Raw genomic sequence first — 21,320 nt, 5'->3', positions numbered from 1 at the left:
CATGTTCTTCTTTTTCCATCAAATATACCAGTGGCGCCACCAATTTTACATATAAGCGCATACAAAATTTTCAATATGGCTGCATCCATGAGAGAGAACATTTCGTCTCATTCATTTCCGCCCCATGAATGCACATCACACTAACAAAGTCTAAAGTTGTATCGAAATATTTGCACTTTCAACTTGAGAAAATTTTGTTGATATCAAAACAAAATCGAACAAAAGTTGCACTGAAAATATCTCACTTGTAAGTTATCGATTGACAATGATCCGAATGTTGATTCTGTTGTATTCATAAAAAACCATCAACAGAGTGAAAATAACTCCTTCGAAAGCATGAAACAAATACAAAATACGATCAAACGACAGATCATTCGACTAACATTCAACTCACTATACATTCCGATGTATGTGCTGAACTAATGAACGGACTCATAGTTTGTGTATATGTAAACACTAACGAGCAAATGAAACGACATTTTTATTAGCCTGTCGCGATGGATATACTCAAATCTGTATGTGTTGTATGGACTGCTTGTGTGTTAATATTGATTCAAATTATATACAGACTTCACTGGCCAAAAATTGCTTACACAGAGTTGTGTTGTTCGATTCTGAAAATGCGTTTAACCTAAATACTCAGTATAATCATAAGTAATCAACTACTTTTTCAGATATGTTACATTTTCATGCGTTTCATATTTCTTTTTCGCTTCGGGAAGTGCCAATATCAATCGCTTCGTTATATGAATGCCATTAAATAATATAGAATTCTGTGTTTTTTTTAATTCAAAAGTACTATTTTCTCATTTAGAGATATGAGAAACACGCCAGTACATAGAGATGTGAAAGTGCATATCATACACATACACATACGTATGTATATACCCGTATACACGTCAATATTGTGTGCTGTCTATGTTGCAATGCTGGAAAATAACATAAATGTCTAAGTCGAAGGTCATCCTGAATATCCGTTCTCGAGTTTAAACTTATTTTTTTCTTCCCTTACAAATTTAACAAACGGTTTTATCGTTGCATTTTTTGCGTTCGAACCGATCGCAAACTTAGTTTTTTGAAGTGGAAAAACGAAGCTGAAATAAGAATCCCTGAAGTATTGACACAAAAATATTTCGAAAATGAAAAACATATTTCGATATATTGCATCAAGCAGCAAAAGCACACCAATAACAGCAACGGTGACAGCGTTGGCGATGTTATTAATATTATTGTAAATGTCAATATAGGGCATATTGTTCAAGAAATTGGCGCGCAACATATTTCTGGATTGGTAAGGGATATACGGCATGCGATGGCATTTTTAACAAGATTACTAGATGAATTTTGCGGTCGTTGTTATTCGATCAATTTTGTTTATATGTTGTATAGCGACAAAATGGCAACGATTCTTCTTAATACGCGCTGTATGTGAAGTCTATGTGTTATTTTTTATATCAACACCTTTTGCAAAGTGGCACATAGAAAACCGATTATAAGCAGACTGTCGTGCTCTTGCCCCATAAATTAATGAGGTCAGGACTTTTTATACCTCTCTCTCTCTCTCCCCCTACATTTTAGTTGTTTTCCATTTGCTCAATCATATACGATACGCATTCGCCTCTATAATAAAAGAATCACTGTGACATAGTGTTTGCATCCACCTAAGCGAATTCATGTTGATAAAATTTATTTGTGATCATGCTCGCTAAAGGTTTACCTATAACCATTCGCATGAACAGAGAAAAATAGTATTTATTTTACCTCTAAAAGATGAAACAACACAATACCGCACAACACATCAGAATATCTTCACAACCACCATCGTCGTCGATGCCGTTGCTGCCGCCGTCAATCCCGTATCGAATATTTCTTACGCGACTGCCTATTTTTATTTTATAAAATGATGAAATGCTGAGTATGCCAATAACTTTAGCGTTCGACACAATAATAAATAAAGAAGAAGTAGAGCAATAGATCTAGGGAATGTGAAATATGGAGAGACAGTATGTGATGAGGGGGAATATTGAACGGGATAAGAATTGGAATAAGTCTGATAACTATGGGCTAAAAATGTTTATCATTACTACAAAAGCCGATAAGCTCGAAACTTTTACCATTCGCAAATCGTCCTTGAATCGACTTGATAATACCAAGAATTCCAGTAAAACTGATTATTATCAGATTAATTCAATATGTATCCATTTCAAATCTGCCATTTAACCAACACTATGCATAACATTACATTGATTTGATTTCGAAACCAATGCTTTGATTGACGCCTTCGTTTTTCTGCACATTTATTTCCCCAATCGAAATAATGAAAATATGTGTAAAAACGTTCGATGTGTTAATGATAACACTTGGGGTTCACCCAGATTTCATACTTTATCTTACATATTTTTATTTTCACAAATCATTTATAATAAATCGTTTCGAGGCCTTGCAATTTAATGACACATACCGGAAAAAATAGACATATAGCTGTTTCCCTAGGGAATATTAGTGCTTTAAATATCCTCATAGCTCTTCACAAATAAATACACAACGAATCCGCTAAAAGCATGTTAGATCGAATCCATAAAATTTGTAAGGTTTCCGTTCAATATTATTAATTATTATTTACGTATATTCCTTACAAATGTATTTTTGGGTTTGTCACGGAATCTAAAGACTTTCGTAGTTTTAAGCGGTGGCCTATATATTACGCATTTTCTTTATCGATGAAGACATTGGACAATTGTACATATGCATTGCTTTGAAAGTCTTATCGGTAAATACTGAACCATCAATATTGCCAAATGGTATGAAACATCTAGCGATCCAAATGATTTATTTTAACTTGTTCCTCATTGATTGAAGAAATCGTATCTTTTTATAATATCAATCGATACGTTGTATGCAATAGATTTGACATATAATTTGAATGTACTTTAAATTAAAAGTGGTCTCTTTTTGATTTATTGTAATGAGATTTTGTTATTATGTGCCTCATGTGTCAATGAAAAGAAGATGTTTATGATTGAATGCGTGCAGTTGAATCACAATGAAATATGTTGATTAAAAGGAAAATGAAGAGGACAATGTGCTTGAGTGTGTGTGTGGTTTTGATTGAATCGGTTAAAATGTTACTATGCTTATTAAATTTAATGTAATATAATATCCTATAGATTTACAGGTGCCATACCAGTCTATTCCATCGCTGTCATTTATTTTGCAACATATACAATATATAAAAGAAGAAGTTCATAGTTCTTCTTTACACAGTACACACATTCTGCTAGGTTTTCTGGCTAAATAAATGAATAAATTTTTAGATTTTTTTATTTCTGTGTTCCGTCTTATCAAAAAAAATACTGGTACAACATACGCGCCAAAATCTTTATGATCACGTGTCATAAACAATTATTGTAAAGTAACATAAGATTTTTTCGTGTCAAACTGCTTTTTTCCATGATATTCGCTTTTAAAGCAAAATTAATAATTAAAACCTATGTGAAGTGAACAGAACATTTTCATTTTCATCATATTTATCTGACACCTTATCAAGCGGAAAAAAGCGTTATCGTTCTTAATTCATTTGTGAATGTTTGTGTATCGCATGAAATATAGAGAAAGAGGAGTGGATGCGTACATCGTATTAAATTCATAAAGTAATTTTGTTAAAGCCACTTGACTTGCGTTATATTTCACCCAGGGATTGTTCCTCTGAGGAGGAGGAACGGTGAGGAGGAAAAAGAGGAGAAGGAGAGCGCCGAGGAGGATCTCCACCTCAAGCTAGGAGGAATTTTTTTTTGTTCAAAAAGTTAAAAAGTTAGTTTAAATAAAATGTTCCTCCTCGCCATTCCTCCTCCTCAGAGAAACAATCCCTGATTTCATCAGACCAAAATGACGAAAATATGCTTTTTAAATCGGACGAAACATTGTGTGTTTGTTTCATGTGGCAGTGTAATCAAGTTTCGCTATATTTATCGTCCAAAGAAGAAGTTCATAGTTAAAATCCAAAGCACAACCAATTTCAGTGCACTATATTATGCTTCTCATACAAAAAGGCACTTTTATCTCTCGCTATTCGCTCCGTCTTACTCGTTGATTCTCCCGTGTGTTTTTTTCTTCTCTTTATTGCGAAAAAGCAGCGTACTTTTTTTTGCTCTCCTAAAAAGATAAGAACTTAACCTAATTTAAACATTACTGTTGAACTAGAATTCTTCACAATTTAATGCACTCTCGGATACTCGAAGAATCGGCACACAGCTGCTATGTATGTTGTGTATACATAAAAACTACAAATAGTACGACGAAGCGATATAAACTTTCAATTGATATTGGAGCGGGGGTTATTTCTTTTCTCTTTTTTTTCTTTCGAAAAATATGTGTTATCGCTATCAAAAAATCAATTGCAACCGACAACAAATGAAGAATGATATGATACGATATTGTGATGATATTGGAAACATTGTGTTTTCAATGATGGATAGCAATAAGCGGATGTAGTGTACAAAGGATTTATATTATTCAACATAAATTGTCCTGTGTACATCTTTTGGTTTCAATCTCGGTAACGACAGTCGTAACCAATGAAATATAGGTAAAGAAAAATAACAACACAAACTAGTCCGCCGATATTTACATAGAACATGCAAGTTGCAACTTGCTTTGTTGATTCTCCGTTTTCAATTTACTTTGAAGTGAAAGCGAGTGAAAGTGGATGAGAGCGAGCGAGAGAGAGAGAGATGAACCAAAATTAGGTCAAAATCACCATGAAAAAGCTTTTTGGCCGCCGTTCTATCTTCTTTTCCTCCTATAACTAGATACAACATTAAAATTCCCTCTTTACCTCTTCAATGAGTTTGTCCAGGCGCCCCATGGCATTTGAACCAAACGGAATTATACATAATGTATGTATCATACATTCAATTAAAAAAAAAACTATAATAGTTTATAGTCACTTCACGCACTTTCTTCTTATGTATTATCGAAATGAATGAGCCATAATTTATTGGTGTATGATCTGTGCAGATTTTAAGAATAATTTTTTTTTCCATTTCTCTCTTTGTCTTTTGATTCTTTAATTGGGTCATCGATTGATATATCATGTTTTGAATGAATGTCTATTTAAGAAACTCTAATTATAAAGCACTTGATTTAACCTGACCATGAGTTCGAAGTTCGATAACGGGAGTATACGTGTGCGCCTCTTCATAATTTTTCATCATTTACACATATTGAAATTGTGATTGTCAATGTTCAAAATGTGTTCTTATAATAAGAGAATTTAAAAGAAAAATTTATATGACCTTCTTCAAAATGGCTATGAAATTCAAAAATATTCTGAAAGAATCAGAACGGTTTTATTTTTCACGAACCATGATCGATACTATGATAATCATAAAGTAATTGGTGGTTATTTCATTGAAAATATGTGGAAAAAGTAGCAGATAATTTTGTATTGTGTTAGCAATGGCATGAATATTTCAATTGGCTACCATTTGCATTGAGTGGTGAAAATGTAATCAATTCAATTTTATTCAATATTTATTTTCGAATTCATAAACGTATATAAATACGATAAAGGATTTCTGTTGTAATACGATAAAAAAAAAATTGCGACGCTTTTGTAAACATAAAACGCAGACTAAATCGATTGGAAACAGAAAGCAAAACGTAACATTGACTCAAAACGTTTTTCACCTGGCCTCCAAATTATCAATCCATAGAAGAAATAAAGAAGCATTACTCTGTCATCAACCAAATACAAAATGATACGCGACAAAACTCTAAAATACAATACATAACATGTCTGAAATATGAACGATTACGACTTTGTGTCGTAAGCTTTGCTTTTTCTACGTTTTTTGTTTCTGTTTTTTGTTGTTGTTCTATACCGAAGTACATTTAAATAAATGGCAGGTCTTTGGTCAATACAAAATGTTTCCATGGTTGCAGCTTCTCCAAAGATAAAATCCGCTGTCATCATTTTATATGAGACGAGTAAATTATTTATTTTAGAGATTGACATAATAGCCACTTGAAATAATGGTGTATTATATTATTTTGAGTACGTATGGATTCGCCTTCGCACGCTCTCTTTCCCATTTTATATCTTTTTCTTTCTTCCATTGCATTTAAACACTTTATATTATTTGCTCGCTTCAAAATACGTATTATGTGATGAAAAATGAAGCAAAAAAGCGTTGTAGAAAAAACGCAAATAAATGTCTACATAATTGGTGTCATTTGCATTTGAGACATAAACACACACATTCTTTTTTTGTTGTTATGTTTCTTTCTGTGTAAAAAAGAGATGTACATTATACATTGAACGCGTGCAATGGTATTACAATGATTTGGAATATAACTCATTTTAATAAAAAATAATAATAATTCTCTCCGCAAACGGATATATTATTATCTGAATGTTTCCATTTATACAAAGAAAAATGCGCAATATAACCTAATTATTCGAATTGGTAAAAATGTCATTATGCTAATTTAATTTAGTGCTTAAATATGTTGTAGATTTACTCATGATAACAGGAGAGAAGATTTTTTGTAGATTTATAAATATCGTCCAATTTTTCGACTGATTACGATGATCATTATTTTGATAATTTCTTTTCTCCCAAATTTCAGCATGGATTCTTGGTAATATAATGTGCAAAGTTGTACCGTACATACAAGGAGTATCTGTTGCTGCTTCTGTTTATAGTTTATGTGCTGTATCCATTGACAGGTACGTACGATATTTATTAGGAATTTCTTTTGTATCACATCTTGACAAAGTTTGAAATACTCTTTAAATGGAATCAATTAATTTAAAAAAAACCAACACCACAACCAAAATGATTAATCAAAATATGTTATCATCGATGCAGTACCACCTACGCGCTTCTGCCATTCAAATCTGTGTGGCTTTCTGGATGGGAAATAATTAATTATAAATCGATTTACACATTATTTAAGAAATTGACGACAATCCATTAATACATCCATTAAATCAGTAAAACTAGCCGCTTCGGAAACATCTTCTTAGCATTTTGCAAAAATCGTGTTTCACCCATATGCTGAATATTTGGAAAACTTCCATTAGTCACATTCGATAAACTTAAAGCGCTATTTATATTTGGGAAGAAAATAAATTCATCGTGGCTTCTGGTAAACAAGAATGCGACCATGTCTGCTGAAACATCATGAATAAATGCGACAGATGCTTGTCGGTCGTCATTATAATCGATGTAATTAACATTTTAAGACTTGCGGATATTGTGTATTCTACTTTTCTCATGCATCCCATTTTTTTCCGTTTCAATGTCAAAATTATATTTTTGTCCGCTTCTTTTTTCATAGATACAAATTGTATGGAATCATTGCCATCGATGGGCTAAATTATCGCACACCGAACTTATCGTTGACATTGTCGCAACGGAAGTTTTTATTTCATGCTTTAAATTTTGCTTCACACAAATATTGTGTGGTTTTGACATTCTCTCTCTCTCTTTCTCATTTACCAGAAATATGGCTGTTTTTTTTTTGATAAAAAAAAGAAATTTCGAGTGGCACCGATGATCAAATTAAAATAAAATAAAAGGCGTCAGACCAAAAAACAGTCGACAATAATCAATGTTTCATTACGACACGACAATCCGTGTTAGAATATGAAACATTTCACCTGAACCCAAAAACTTTTACGAAAATCAGATAAAGAAAATTGACGTGGTTTTTGAATATATCTTTTTTGTTCCAATCAAATCGCTCGGTGACTGGTAATGCATTTTATAAATTAAACAAAATTTTTATCGATGACCAAACCAATCAGTAAAATGCGATGCAAAAATAATACGCCACAAAGTTCATGACACGCAAAGTTCATTTGCTTCACATGCATTTATGTGGAGAGTTATAAACCGAAGAAAAAATAAATAAATAAGAGCAACTTTGAATATGACTGATTGATTGACATGTAACTGTTGTAAAAATTGCAAATTTTCATTTATTCTCAACCATTGACGAGGTTTGGCTATGGTGATTAAATGTATATTTATGAAGAAAAAAAAATTTTTTTTACACTGGAAGACATTTATCACTTGACCAGTTTTTTTTTCTTGTGTGCTGTATTTTGTTGTGTAGCAAATTGGGTCATGCAATGAATACAAAACAAAATATGCGAAAGAGTAGCAAAGTAATTCATATGAACACATCAATTAAAGCAGCAATATCCAATAACAATAAGAGTAGTGATCACACAATGTCCAGTGAAATGAATTGTAGCGAAGGTATCGAATCAAATAAACAATTGGTTGATGGCCATACATCACAGCACAACAAATCAAGCAAGCAAACAAACAAAAAAATGAGCTGGATCGTGTTGGGTATATGACTGTGCACAAATTCTGTTTTTAATCGCAGTTGATCTGATTTTTTGTGTTCTCGCAATCGCACGCCCTCTCTCTCTCTCACTATCTGCGTATCTCACTCTCTCTATCACTGTTTGCTCTTTTCCATTAAGCGTCTGATTCGCTGCAGACATTTGATTTAAATGGGTGGAGAGAGAAATATATCATTCCATGTTCATATTTAAAACCGTAGAATACATGCGTTACGGGATAAATTAATAGCACGCCTGAGTATAAGTAATTTCACCGATTTAATATTTACAATTTCATTTAATATATTTGTTGCTTGATGTGAATGCGAAGGATGGAAAGTCTCTTACACGTTACGTTTTGTGCACCATTAAGAATTGCCACGTTAAAATAAACAATGGCAAATCATAATCATTTTTGCTATTACGTGGGTTGAAATAAGTCACACAAAAGCATTTATTCCGAATGTAAAACAAACCGAAATAATTGATTTATGTTTCTATGGGATACAATTCAAATTCCTTTGATTTGACGAAATTGTTTTGACTAAAATACCCAAAAATACTCAACCCAATTCGAAAATAAGTCTTGCAAGGACGACCGAGTGAACTGAGAAATTGAGCAAAAAAAAAAATTAGAGCAAATTTTGCGCATAAATGTTATGAAACATCAACATTTCATTTTGAATTCTTGCGGTGATGGTATTTTTCGCTTTTCAATCGAATTCAATCAGCTTATCACTTTTCAAAATACATGACTGTTATTTAATTGAAAAATGGCAACAAGTTAATGTCGCTTCGTATTTTAATACCAAATTTTAATTTTTCATTTTGTCGGACGAAGGTCTTCCACAAAAAAAAACATAAGCCAGATATGTGATTCTGTGGCATGATGCAATTCTCCGCGATTTTTTCATCTGAAACATTTTTTTTTATAGCACATCCAGTTATCGGAGAAAAAAATCCGAATGAATACCGCTTCAAAGACACCTTTTCGTGAAGTACCCAGCGGCCAAAAATTAAAGGTTTTCTACATCGACATGAAAAAAACATAATTTTCTTTTTCTTTTTTTTATTTATTTCAGTATGTCAAAAAGTACACTGATAATGCTGATTGAAATCAATTCTACCATAAAGTAAAAGGTTCATTCTAAAAAGAAATTACCTTTTGATACCGGCCACACATTTTCTATGGAATAAAAATGAAAATCATCAAAAAAATAATCAGCTGAAATGTTCGCGGTCATTTCTCATAAGAATACAATTCCTCAGTCGAAATAAACGATAAAATGTAAATCAACTGACAAAAATGGCAATTATTATGATTGTATTATTTTATCAAAAATTGAATCGACAACAAAAGTCGCATCGAATTTATGCCGACATTCATGAACACTAAATTTGCACTTGATTCGCCACTGAAAACACAATCTCAATTTATTGCCACCAAAAACACAAAATGAACTGATTAATTGCCATTGATTTCAAAGAATTTGGAGATAGGGAGAGAGAAATACATTCTTCGAGATCTACTTGAGCATATAAATATAGCGCACATTAAATGACTATCCATAAACCATCGTTGATGGTGTTGGCATTGTCGTGGTTGTCATCGCATCATAGCGGTTACTCGATTTGCTTTGCTAAAACATAATGAACGAATGAGAGATGTGTTTAAGAAACAAAACACGTGATAATGAAAACGAGTCATTTCGAAATGGGAATAACACCAATAAATAATGTCTAGAATAAACGCGTCAATACCAATTGAGAGAGGTAGAGTAATTTATGTTGTGCTTCGTTGGGGTTTCTTATGATTATATATTTTCTTATTGTTTACATCTTTTAGTGCTTGTCCGATGAAGGTATTGCAACAATTTACATGCGTCAGCGTACAATTCACTATTCAGAGAAATCTTGAAAATAAAACTTGAAAAGCCGACTTGTTTGCTTATAAATCTTGAGAGAGTGAAAAAAACACTCACAACACAAACCGAATCCATAAATTGCGTGACAATGATGGTAAAAAATACATCATTGGGATGTAAACATTTGCAAGTCCATAATAAACGAATTCGGTTAATTGCATTACTATAATTTCACCAATTCAATGGTTGACACTATTTACCTTCAGCTTGAAGCACGTTTTAAACCATCACCGTCATCGCCATTCAAGATGAATACGACCAAATGATAAAAAGAGATAAGTGAACCGACACACCGAATGTAAGTGACATGAAAGAGAATGAATAAATATACGATGTATATTTGTATGTTTGCCATCATTCGCCAATTATTATTGCATAACATAAATCGACACTGTCGTTCGGTGTTCATAAATAATTCATCAAAAAATGGTCAACTTTTTTAGCGGGTCGGCAAATATGTATCGAAGGCAATTTTCTTTAACTCAACATCATTGAATTGATAACCTCGAAATGTCGCGTGGCCAATTTTTAAGTACAATCCACCAAATAGATTCTTTTCTCTTTTTTTGTCTTTGGATACGGTGTCTGCGTGTATCTGTCTTTTATGTAGTTTATTGTTATTGTGTATGTATTTTTTTGTTATGTTGGTGCAGAACCAAAAATTCTTGATCTATGATTCCGTTTACACATCACTTTTCGAATACATGAATATGTATTTAATAAGAAACGAAAAGGATGTAGTGCATAAGGATGAGCCATTTTACCACATCTCATGGCCATGATGTATTCAAAATGCCTTCGCGCTCGTCTATTGACTTTGTGGAATAAAGCTGATAAGTCTTCATATCATCATGTCTTACACACGCGCGAACACACACACAAACCAATACGCTTGACAATAAGTTTACATTGAAGATTGAAGCGAATGCTTAAAGTACATTTCCGCTCAATCGAGTAGAACAAATCTGTATTCAATACATGCCCAATTAAGTTCATTTCGATTCTTTACTATCATCGTTGCACCGCACCATTAACAACAATCGCATATAAAATTCTTTTACTCGTGCACCACAAGAATGGATAATCTTTGAAAGACGCGCAATCGATGCACAATGAAACCACATTTGAACAATGTCGCCGCTACTCTTTTCTCTCCCAGTTTCGCTTCTTTTGATGTGGCACAAGCTCATTTTTCTGTTTGGTTAATCATTCGCGTTTGGCATGTGTATCGAATTCAATGTCACATGAACAAATAAAATACACCAAACCAACCATATGCTGAAGACGATAATGCTGACATGGATTTTATGTAACTTGATGAATATTTAACAGGGAACATTTACGAAAAATTAACTCTTGCACTCAATTCATTCAATGCAATGTAATTAATCGCCACATAATTACGAAATCTCAATCTCAAAGCCAATTTCATTTTCATTTCTTGATGATATGCCTTTAAGATTTGTTAAAGAAATGGTAAAGCAAAAGTGATTTCTCGAGATGAAGAAACAGAAAATAAACTGATGTCTATTTAAAAGATTATCGGGTTAAAAGGTGTTGTTTGAGTCAAGAATTTTGCGTCGCAACTGTATGGCCGACCAATTTTATTTATTCCATTACATGAACTCAACCAATCAATCCATTTTATCAGGCGCATACACACAAATCAAAGTACGTCTTTAATTTAATTAGTTCATCTAAGCTACTACGATTTTCGAGCCATTGTGGAATACTCAATATTTGTACAGCATACGATATCTATCTCTCAGTTCGGGCGATATATTTTCTACACAAATCATTAACAAATACTTTCTTATACAAAGGCTGTATTTGGCAGAGATGTGATAAGTAAAAATAAAATCAATTTCGGTGGCACTTCAACGAAGAAGAAAAAGTGATCACTGCAGTCTTATTGCCGATAATTAAGGAATTAAACGAAATAAACGAATGCAATGTTGAATTTATTTGTAAGACATACAAGAAATGCTTTATTTTCGGGCCAAAAGAAATATATAGTATTCGTGGCGTCAAATCAAAACTTCATTTCTCTATTCGTACGTTGAGTTGTTATTTGGTGTGTGTGTTCGTGGAACATTTGAAAAATCATGCTACACAATACAAATGAACAAAGGCCAATTTCGGTTGTGATTTCTAGAATACGGAACTACTTCCAAACATCATACCATTTATCAGCAATATAAACCGAAAGAGACACATACATAAAATAAAACAAACGCAATTCAACGAAAAATATTTCCCATTGTCGGAAACATAACACGGAACAGCTTAAAGAATCAACAGCGCAATTCAAAAGCACAGCAGAAATAGTGCGATGTAACGAAAAGTTTTGTCTCGATCTCGCGCAATAACCAGCAATTCGCTCTCTTTTTTTTCATTTTATATTGTATTACAGTCGTTTGTAGAATGTGTTATGTATTGTGTCCCTCAAATTGTGGATTAATGATTTCTAGGCCTGCTTTGATTCTAATAAATCTCTCTAGCTCTTTTAAAAGACGCCTGATTACGGAGGCAAGAACGTGCAGACACATTTTTCTCGTGTGTGAGCATAAATTTACGACTCGATACGAACAGAATTCTCGCACAACCGAGAAAAGAAAAAAGAGACAAAGAAAATGAGAAAAAGAGCGGAGCGATTGAGCGAGCAAAAAAATGTATATGCGAATAATAATGTTAGTTTAAGCATCTATTGTGAACTTTGTGCCGAGACTGAATGACACCATAGATGTCTGTAAGGGTCAGATTCAACCATTCAAACAACACATTTATGGATATGGCATCTAGAGTGAGGTAGATAAAGTGATAGAGAGAGATGAGGCAAGGAGAAGGTGAAGCGTGCGAAAAAATATCGGAAAAACAATGAAGTGACAAAATGCGTGCAAGCATGTAAATTTATCAGTGTGATTCTATTACATTTACTCATGTAAACGAGTTTTCTATTGCTCAGTGAGTCTACTTTCATGTCAATGTTTTTGTCTATCGCTTACTCTATTTGATTTGTTCTCACTATTTTATGGCGTTCAATATTTTTGCCTCGTAACTTTTTACCGAACAGTTGATTTTCACGTAAATTCAAATCATATTTATGTGTGTGTTTCATCGTTACATTCTAAACAAGCTACAATACAATTTCTTAAAAGGCAATGCAACCCATTCTCAATGTCCGTGACGATGAAGTTCAAAAATAAATTTCACTGAAAAAAACATAAACGAATCACAAAATTTTCCTTTAATAGTCGTTTAACTATAAATAGTGTTTTTTTTTGTTCACGTCCTCAAAACTGTATAACTTTCATAAAATTGGTATTTCCTCTTTTCAAGGCTCGATCAAAAGAAATGATGCTTGTTGCCCATGATCGAATTATCATTTACTGAAATTGTACATGCATCAACAGTCGCGTACCGTAAAACATAAGCACCATATTGATGAAAATGCTAAATTCGTTAAAATTGGTTGAGATAATTGCAACGGATGTGAGTCTCATGTAAATTACTTCATTATCTGTTTACTTAAAAGTTGGACGTGAAAGAGTGAGAGAAATGTGAACCCATCGCATGCATAGAATTATTTTCATTGGAATTTAGTCGCTGTTATCTTCATTGGCCAACGGTGCAAAGTTGCCAAAGTCATTTTGTGTTGTTTTTTTCTGGCGCTGAACATCAGCAAAGCACAGCAGCAATTTCGGCGAATTTAAAGAACATTCAATTAGGCCTGTCAATTTTACACACACACATACAATTTTATCTGCACAGTTAAATTCTTCGAGAAGCAAAAAACCAAAGTTGGCACAACATACGTTGAATTTGCAAATGCACAAGAGACAGAATAACACGTTTTTACAGACTGTTGTCAAAAATTCCCTCGGTGCGTTTTTTTCTGGTCGCGGCGTGCATGTAATTTTGTTTGTAAGAAGAGTACTTGAATAAACAGGATACATCTACATAATTGGAATTAAACTTTGTCAACACTTTTTTGAAGCGGAAAAAATAATATGTATATTATTTGCGATATATGAAACATCGTAATATCAGTTGGTTAACGAACAACAACATTTACAACGAATGCGAAGAAAAGAAAAACCAACGTTTTACACACGCATGGATTATTATGTTTACTTGAGCATAATGCCTGTTTGTATGGGAATCATTTATAAAGAATGATGATAATGATACAGCGAATCGATTTGAATACAACGTCGCTAAATGACTTTTTTTTGGTAAATGAAATTATGGTATGAACTTAATGCGTAATATCTCAATATGATACACACAGATACCGAGCACATCCGTTTCACTTTTTTGCATTTACTTCCTAAATAAAAGATATCTGTGCCCATAAAATTAGCAATTAAAATTTTGTAAAGTTTTTGGTCGTATTTTTTTAATTCGAATGCGAGGTAGAAAAACACAATCTTTCGTAGTAAAAAACCAAGCTTTGAAGTAAATGGAAACGATTTGACTTGGAGTAGTATTCCATGATGTCTATTTTACCATCAATGCCACTCCGCAAGAAAAAGATTAAAAACCCGTAACAATAAACACACATGCCTAAAACAACAAAACAGAGAAAAAAAATCAATTAAGTGAGTAAAGCTTGTGAAGCTTGTAGTTGACATGACGGTTAAAAATTGTGAGAGAATTTCAATTTGGCTTTTGCTTACTGACTGCTGTGATACTGATAGCCATTTTTCAATGACAACTGTGATAAACTTACTCGACTTAAATATTTGTCTCCTGCTTACTTCAAACGGTATATATTTCATGGATTGTCTATATGGACGTACGCTTGCAATATATGCTTACGAACACAAAAACAATGTCTGACAATAGTCGTGAGATGTTAAGCAAACAAACCGATAAAGAGAGAGTTATAGGGAACATGGAAAAAAGAAACAAACAAGACTGAGTGAGAGAGAGAGTACCGAATTCAATTTCCATTGGTCTCGACTTCATGATGAATTACAAGGCAAACATAAATAAATGGAAAAAAAATAGAAACTCATTGGAAAAACCACACGAGACACACAAATCCATTTCGAAAATAAATTTCCACCGATATGAACAAACAAAAACTCCGAATGTCTTTGTGTTTTTCGGTATTTTGCGGTGCTTAAAAATATCATATGATAAAATAAAATTATTCATTTGGTCCTTTTGTGTTCGAAGAACGAAGCCGAAAAACGAGAGATGCCACATTTGATGAACATTTGATGAACAATACAACCAACACAATTGGTTGAAAATGTCTCCGCAATCTGTGATAAGAAAACATGTGCATAAGATCTATCTCTCATCCCCCTCAATATGACCTTCTTATATGTATTTAACGAGTAAAAACAAAAAGCTACCGAAAATTCAAAAAAAAAAAAAAACGTTGGATGAAGTGCGAACGATCAACAAAAGAGCTGTATATCACAGATGCATCTTCGACGAAGTCTTTGTAAATCTTCTTTTTCTCTAAATATCAAAGATCTTCAATGCAAGCACTAACAAAAATAATCAACTGAATAAAAAAAAATGCACGAAAACCACCAACCAACTAACTACTCATGTTTTTTTTTTTCGTTCTGTTTGGTGAATGGATGCATGGAATGGCGTCAATTTGCCAGACGTGCTGTTTGGCAAAAAAGGCGCCCGTAAAATGAGTTAACGAATGTTTTACATAACTTAAATTTGTATTCTGCATATATTAATCGCATTTTAAGGGTTGGTTAGAAAAAATAAATGTAAACGTTTTGCTTTCAATAAGAATGTATGACACACAAAAACTTCGAATACCACGCAAAATAGATCCGATGCAAATTTCTTGAAAAATAAAACTGAACGTTATAACGAGAATATCTGATGAATCGCGATAGAGAGAGAAAGAGAGAAGGGGAAGGAGAATGTGCGTCTCATATGCATATTGACCATGGGAAAACATTCCGTAATTCGTTCATCATTTGCAGTCGGTTGTAGGTAAATTAGCATTTTTATCGTTGCTGTTTACCAAGATGTTTGGGCTACATTCTGTCTGGCAGAACAAACGAAAGAAAAAACAACAACTTTACTTGCGAAATGATGTACACAATTTCGAATCCCCCGTCAACTCCAGTTCGCCAATCATTTCACCCCAAAAGTTAAATGTTAGCGCCACATTCAAATGGATGTGAAATGTTGAGACTTTCTTTTAAATTATTAAGAGATATACAAAGTGGCTCAAGAGATTGTTATCGATAAAAGCGTTGCATGGAATGTTGTTGCCAAACAATGTCGATTAAAATCACTCGTAATGGTATAAAACTGACTTGAAAATAATCCACAAAGTCTATGAATTTACGTTGTGAATAAACCAAGTTAATCTTCTCTCACCGATTTATAGCCATTTTGCCCTCATTGATAGTCACATTTCTTGTTTTGTTGCGGAAACTGTTTGTCACCGATACTAGTTTGAGGCGGTTTTTTTATCATGAACATCGCATAAAATTTTGATGTCAAAGTTTTGTTTGACAGTGCACAATATCAATAGAAGGAACCTAGTCCCAATACAGTACTTTCACATGGTATTCGCTCTCTGCCATTCTCTTAGTGTCTTCATTTTATTACTATACGACTGACTTGTCTGCCATGCGGTACTCATATCAATATTATATGCATATATATTGTGTAACAACAGAGCAACATTTTCCATCTTCATGCATAAACATTCATGTATATATTTACCATTATTTCGATCCACATGCAGAACTATAATTTTTATCGAACGGTCGTGGATGAGCCGCACATTGTCTATAGCTACTAATCGTAATTTTTCGTCTTCCGCTCGACGCCATTCAATTTATTAAGGGTATATTTTTGCTGGTTTTTCTCTCTTTTCATCATATCTGCTTATTGAATTGAGACTTTTCCGATGAAAACGGTCTCCTTTTTTTGTTTTTATTGCAAATGGAAAAATTGCTGCTTAAATAATAAAGAGGACAGACGGATGAAAAAGTGGTGAAAAATCGGAAGCACAAGCGAACGAGAGAGAGGGGGATACTGAGAACTGAAGCCAAAAGAGTCAAGTAAGAACTTTTGTTAACTGTGACATCATATGTCAAAATTGCTTTTTTCTTCGAAATTACTTCGATAAAAAGTGACATTTTTGGCTCGTGTTTCATCTTAAAGACAAAATAATTCTTGATTCCAAATTCCGAATAGAACCACTTGAGTTTTGAATTATTACATAAACCATGTATCATGCATTGTTGATAGACTTGGTTCTTAATTTTCTTTTTCTTTTTTCAATTTCTGTACTGCTCGACATTTAATCTCAAGTGAAACGATTATTTTTAATAAAGATCACTTGACATTGTTGAGACGTTGATCAATATAAATATTACCTCACATGATACACTTAATATTAATGTGTTTTCTATATTATTGATGTTGATGCAAAAATTTCATTGTTGTTAAATAATATAATAGCAATACACATAAGGCTTAAAATGGCATTTAGAATTTGATGAAATTAGAAATTGTGTCTTTTGTCTTCCATTTATGTTACGTCAAATACTTTTGAGTTCTTACTCTCTCATACTCTCTTGATTCTTTCCATGGATTGTAGGGCTTTTATATTATGGATTATCTAAAACATTGCGAGAAAATGGAAAGTTTTATCGTTTCTGTATATGGCATATAACTGGCATTTATTTTGTGTGTTTGAAACAATTGCATTTAAAGTATAAAGTGTTTATCATTTATTTAATCGGTATTTTGAGATCAGAAGCAGCGTGTATGTGGCATTTAGATGTCATAAAAATGTACTCCCAACTAAAATAGATATCAAATTGTTTTCGAAGACAAAGTAGCTGGGAATGTGAGCACGTGCTCAAATCGATATGGTCAATGACCGAGACTGTATTTAGTTATGTTTGCTGTTTGCTACTTTTAAACATGGAACATTGGCATATGATTCTTTCTCCATTTTTTTATGTAATTGAATTAAACGCGTACAAACACTAGAAATATGCATGTGTGATATAAATAGAGTTTCAAGTTAGAATTTCTGATGAAATAAGCAAATCACATTATTGAATATTGGCAGGAGTATTACATTAATTTACCTAATCAATTTGGACAAACTCATTAAAATTTATACGATATTATGACGTGATGATTTAAAATCAGTGATTATATGGGCATTACAAATCGGTTCACCCAACGATATAAAACTACAAATTATCCAGATCAAAATGGGCCTTTGATTTTTGATAAAATATGGACACCATTATGAAATGCTAAGTGGAATTGATATGGTGTTGGTATTCGTTGTATTCCACCTAAAATCGAATGCGATTGTGTTGTTTGGTTCGTTCAAAAGGAGACCTCAAGACCAAATAAGATGGAAATAACAAAACCTATAAAGTAAGTCTTTGTTATTCGTTAAAGTAGCCAATGTGCTGCCGCTCCAATTTGAATTTACTTAGCCTCGATAAAATAGATCGCATGATTATGGTAAAAGATGAGTACGCTCACCGCACACATAATGTTACTATGACAATATTGTCTGAGCTTTGTGTATGCTTCATACGAACGATATGGAACATATCATCGGATGGTGGTGAAAATTCAGGCGATTTGAATGATTTTGGCAACCCATAGTAACATCATAAAAATTTGCTATTTGGTATTATCACAATGAGAAGGGAAAGAGAAAAAGAATTTTATCCACCCCGAATAGAGTAGAATATGAATAGAAAAGATGTAACAAATGATGCCAATTGAAACGATAGTCATCGAATGCAAAATGCTTGAGACTTTCAGGCAATTCAATGAAACAGTGCCACTGCCAATGAACACACACACGAAACAACAAAAAAGTTTTCTAGTTTTCTTGAATTATGCTTCAATTTTATTTCATCTTATATTCTGGATAAACCATGCATTACCCTACACTTTGTTTTTCTATCATCTCTAAATGTCATCATCTTTTTTTTTTGATACACAAACATTTTCGAGCACATACCAGCAGATTTTCAGTATGCATTTCATCGTTTTTCATCGCTGGACAGGCCTTGGATTCAAGTTTGTTTTCAAATATGCTCAACATAAGTGTGTTGAGATATTGTTTATTGAGAAAAAGAGGAAAAAAAAACGAAAAATAAAATGAAATGTAAATTTAACTATTTGGCAAAATGGACGTAATTGCGTGAATATGACATGAGAAGCACACATTTTTGTAGTTGTTGCGTGCTCATCATCGATTTTAGAGAGAAAGTAAAACGAAATGTAAAAAACAGTTCCACCCATGAAATGAATTTAAAAATCATCTCCCATTTTTTTTTAAACTCACACAACAATTTTGAAGAAATTTATTAAAAATGACCATTATATAATACCTAAATAAATAAAATCGTGCTTATATTGATTTTTGTTTCTTTGAGCATAAGGAGCAAAGAAGAGATCCGTTTTCGTTCACTTCCGGTTTGGCAATAAAAATCGGATTCATGCATAAATCTGAACATTATATCATAAAGGACCAATATAATTTTTTTGTCCAACAACAACTAATTTTTATCACATTTTTATTTCTCGGCACAAACAAGAAATCATAAACCAAAGATACCATTCAAACCGAATAAACGATGAAACGAAATGTCTATGGTCAATGACTATGCATATGCGAAATTAAATTCAAATGCAAAACCGATTCAATTGACTTTAATAAATACGGCATAAATTGATTTATACATAGAGAAAAAAAAGAGAGTCAACATTAGCCAAAGAGATTAGATTGAATATGATGCAAGCGCCACATATAAATTCATAATGTATATTTTCAATGCTTATGATTTATATGTATTAAAATTTTTGCTCGGCATTTTTTTATGTGCATGTGTCTAATTTTATTGAAGGGTTTGAAAATATATATGTAAAGCATCTATCCATAATCGTCTAATAAAAATTTACAATTGAAAAGAGTGAAACCAGTTTGAAACTGCACATATTTGAATATAAAATGTTCTGATCGAGAAATGCACGAGCACGAGCGAAAAGTGAGAAAAAAAAAATGTGACCATAAAAAAGTTCTGAGCAGCACGGATACATGTCTCAATAAATCACTTAAAATGTTTATTTAAAATAAATAAATCATCGAAATCAACCTTGTTATGCTCTCGATATCAAGAATGAATGGCAAATAGAGCTATTTCGCTATGCCAATTTTAAAGGTGTGTGTATTTATTAGATCAGTGGAGTTATTGAAATCGGCTTTAAATGGAAAATATGTCGCACATGTCTCGATTAAGGATTAAGCGAATTTGTGTGTGCGCATTTTTTTCTCTTCTGTTTTTGCTATTTTTATTGTAATTATCGACTAATGCGCACACGCACGCACAATATACATGTGTGTGTGTGTGTGTTTATGCGTATTTAAGTCAAAATTACCGCCGTACAACCAGAAATAAAAGCAGAAATGAACATAAACAGTAGTAAACGCAGCAATTAAATCGTTATGTAATTATTTGCAATTGAGTGACGGACGCTTTGTGTTTGCGCATATACAAATGCGATCAATTTGAGTAAATTGACCCAACCTTCGATTGAAGAGATTCTTGTGTCTATGGGAAGAGATAGAGAGTCTGCGAATCTATTGAGCATACAGAGTGCGGAGCATACGTTTTGTTGCGAATCAAATCATATGATTTTTATGTTTATTGCATAGGTTGGTACAAAATCAAGTTCAATTCAGCTTAAATCTTGTCGACACCACTTGTGATTTCATTATTGTGTGTAGAAAGCAAATCTCGCATCGAAACGCGTGTCAACCTTCAAACAATTTACTTCCGATTGTTATATGTTCACGACTGTTGTTGCTTTTATAGTTGAAGTTAGTTTTTTGTTGTTGTTGTCTGGTGTCTTGTCATTTGAGCCATCCGCACACTTGACGTACTCTTGCGATTGATCAGTACTCGAAATAAAGAGGGCCAAAGCAATCCGAAGCCATTAATGATGTCAAGTTATTGAACTTGCACGTGACACGCTTTGTTTTTGGC

General features: G+C 32.9%; 1 protein-coding gene across 1 annotated transcript in view; it reads left to right on the top strand.

The window, feature by feature from the left end:
• The window catches only part of LOC116337840 (neuropeptide SIFamide receptor-like), a 38,006-nt gene that overhangs the window by 8,229 nt on the left and 8,457 nt on the right, over positions 1–21,320 (top strand). The window contains exon 3 of the mRNA XM_031762766.1: positions 6,631–6,730. Coding sequence (XP_031618626.1) covers positions 6,631–6,730 — 100 coding nt within the window. The remainder of the gene's footprint in view (positions 1–6,630; positions 6,731–21,320) is intronic.

The sequence above is a fragment of the Contarinia nasturtii genome, unplaced genomic scaffold, assembly GCF_009176525.2.
Source record: "Contarinia nasturtii isolate CC-2019 unplaced genomic scaffold, AAFC_CNas_1.1 Cnas_scaffold_285, whole genome shotgun sequence".
In the NCBI taxonomy this organism is placed as follows: Eukaryota; Metazoa; Arthropoda; class Insecta; order Diptera; family Cecidomyiidae; genus Contarinia; species Contarinia nasturtii.
This window is presented reverse-complemented; position numbering and strand designations above follow the sequence as displayed.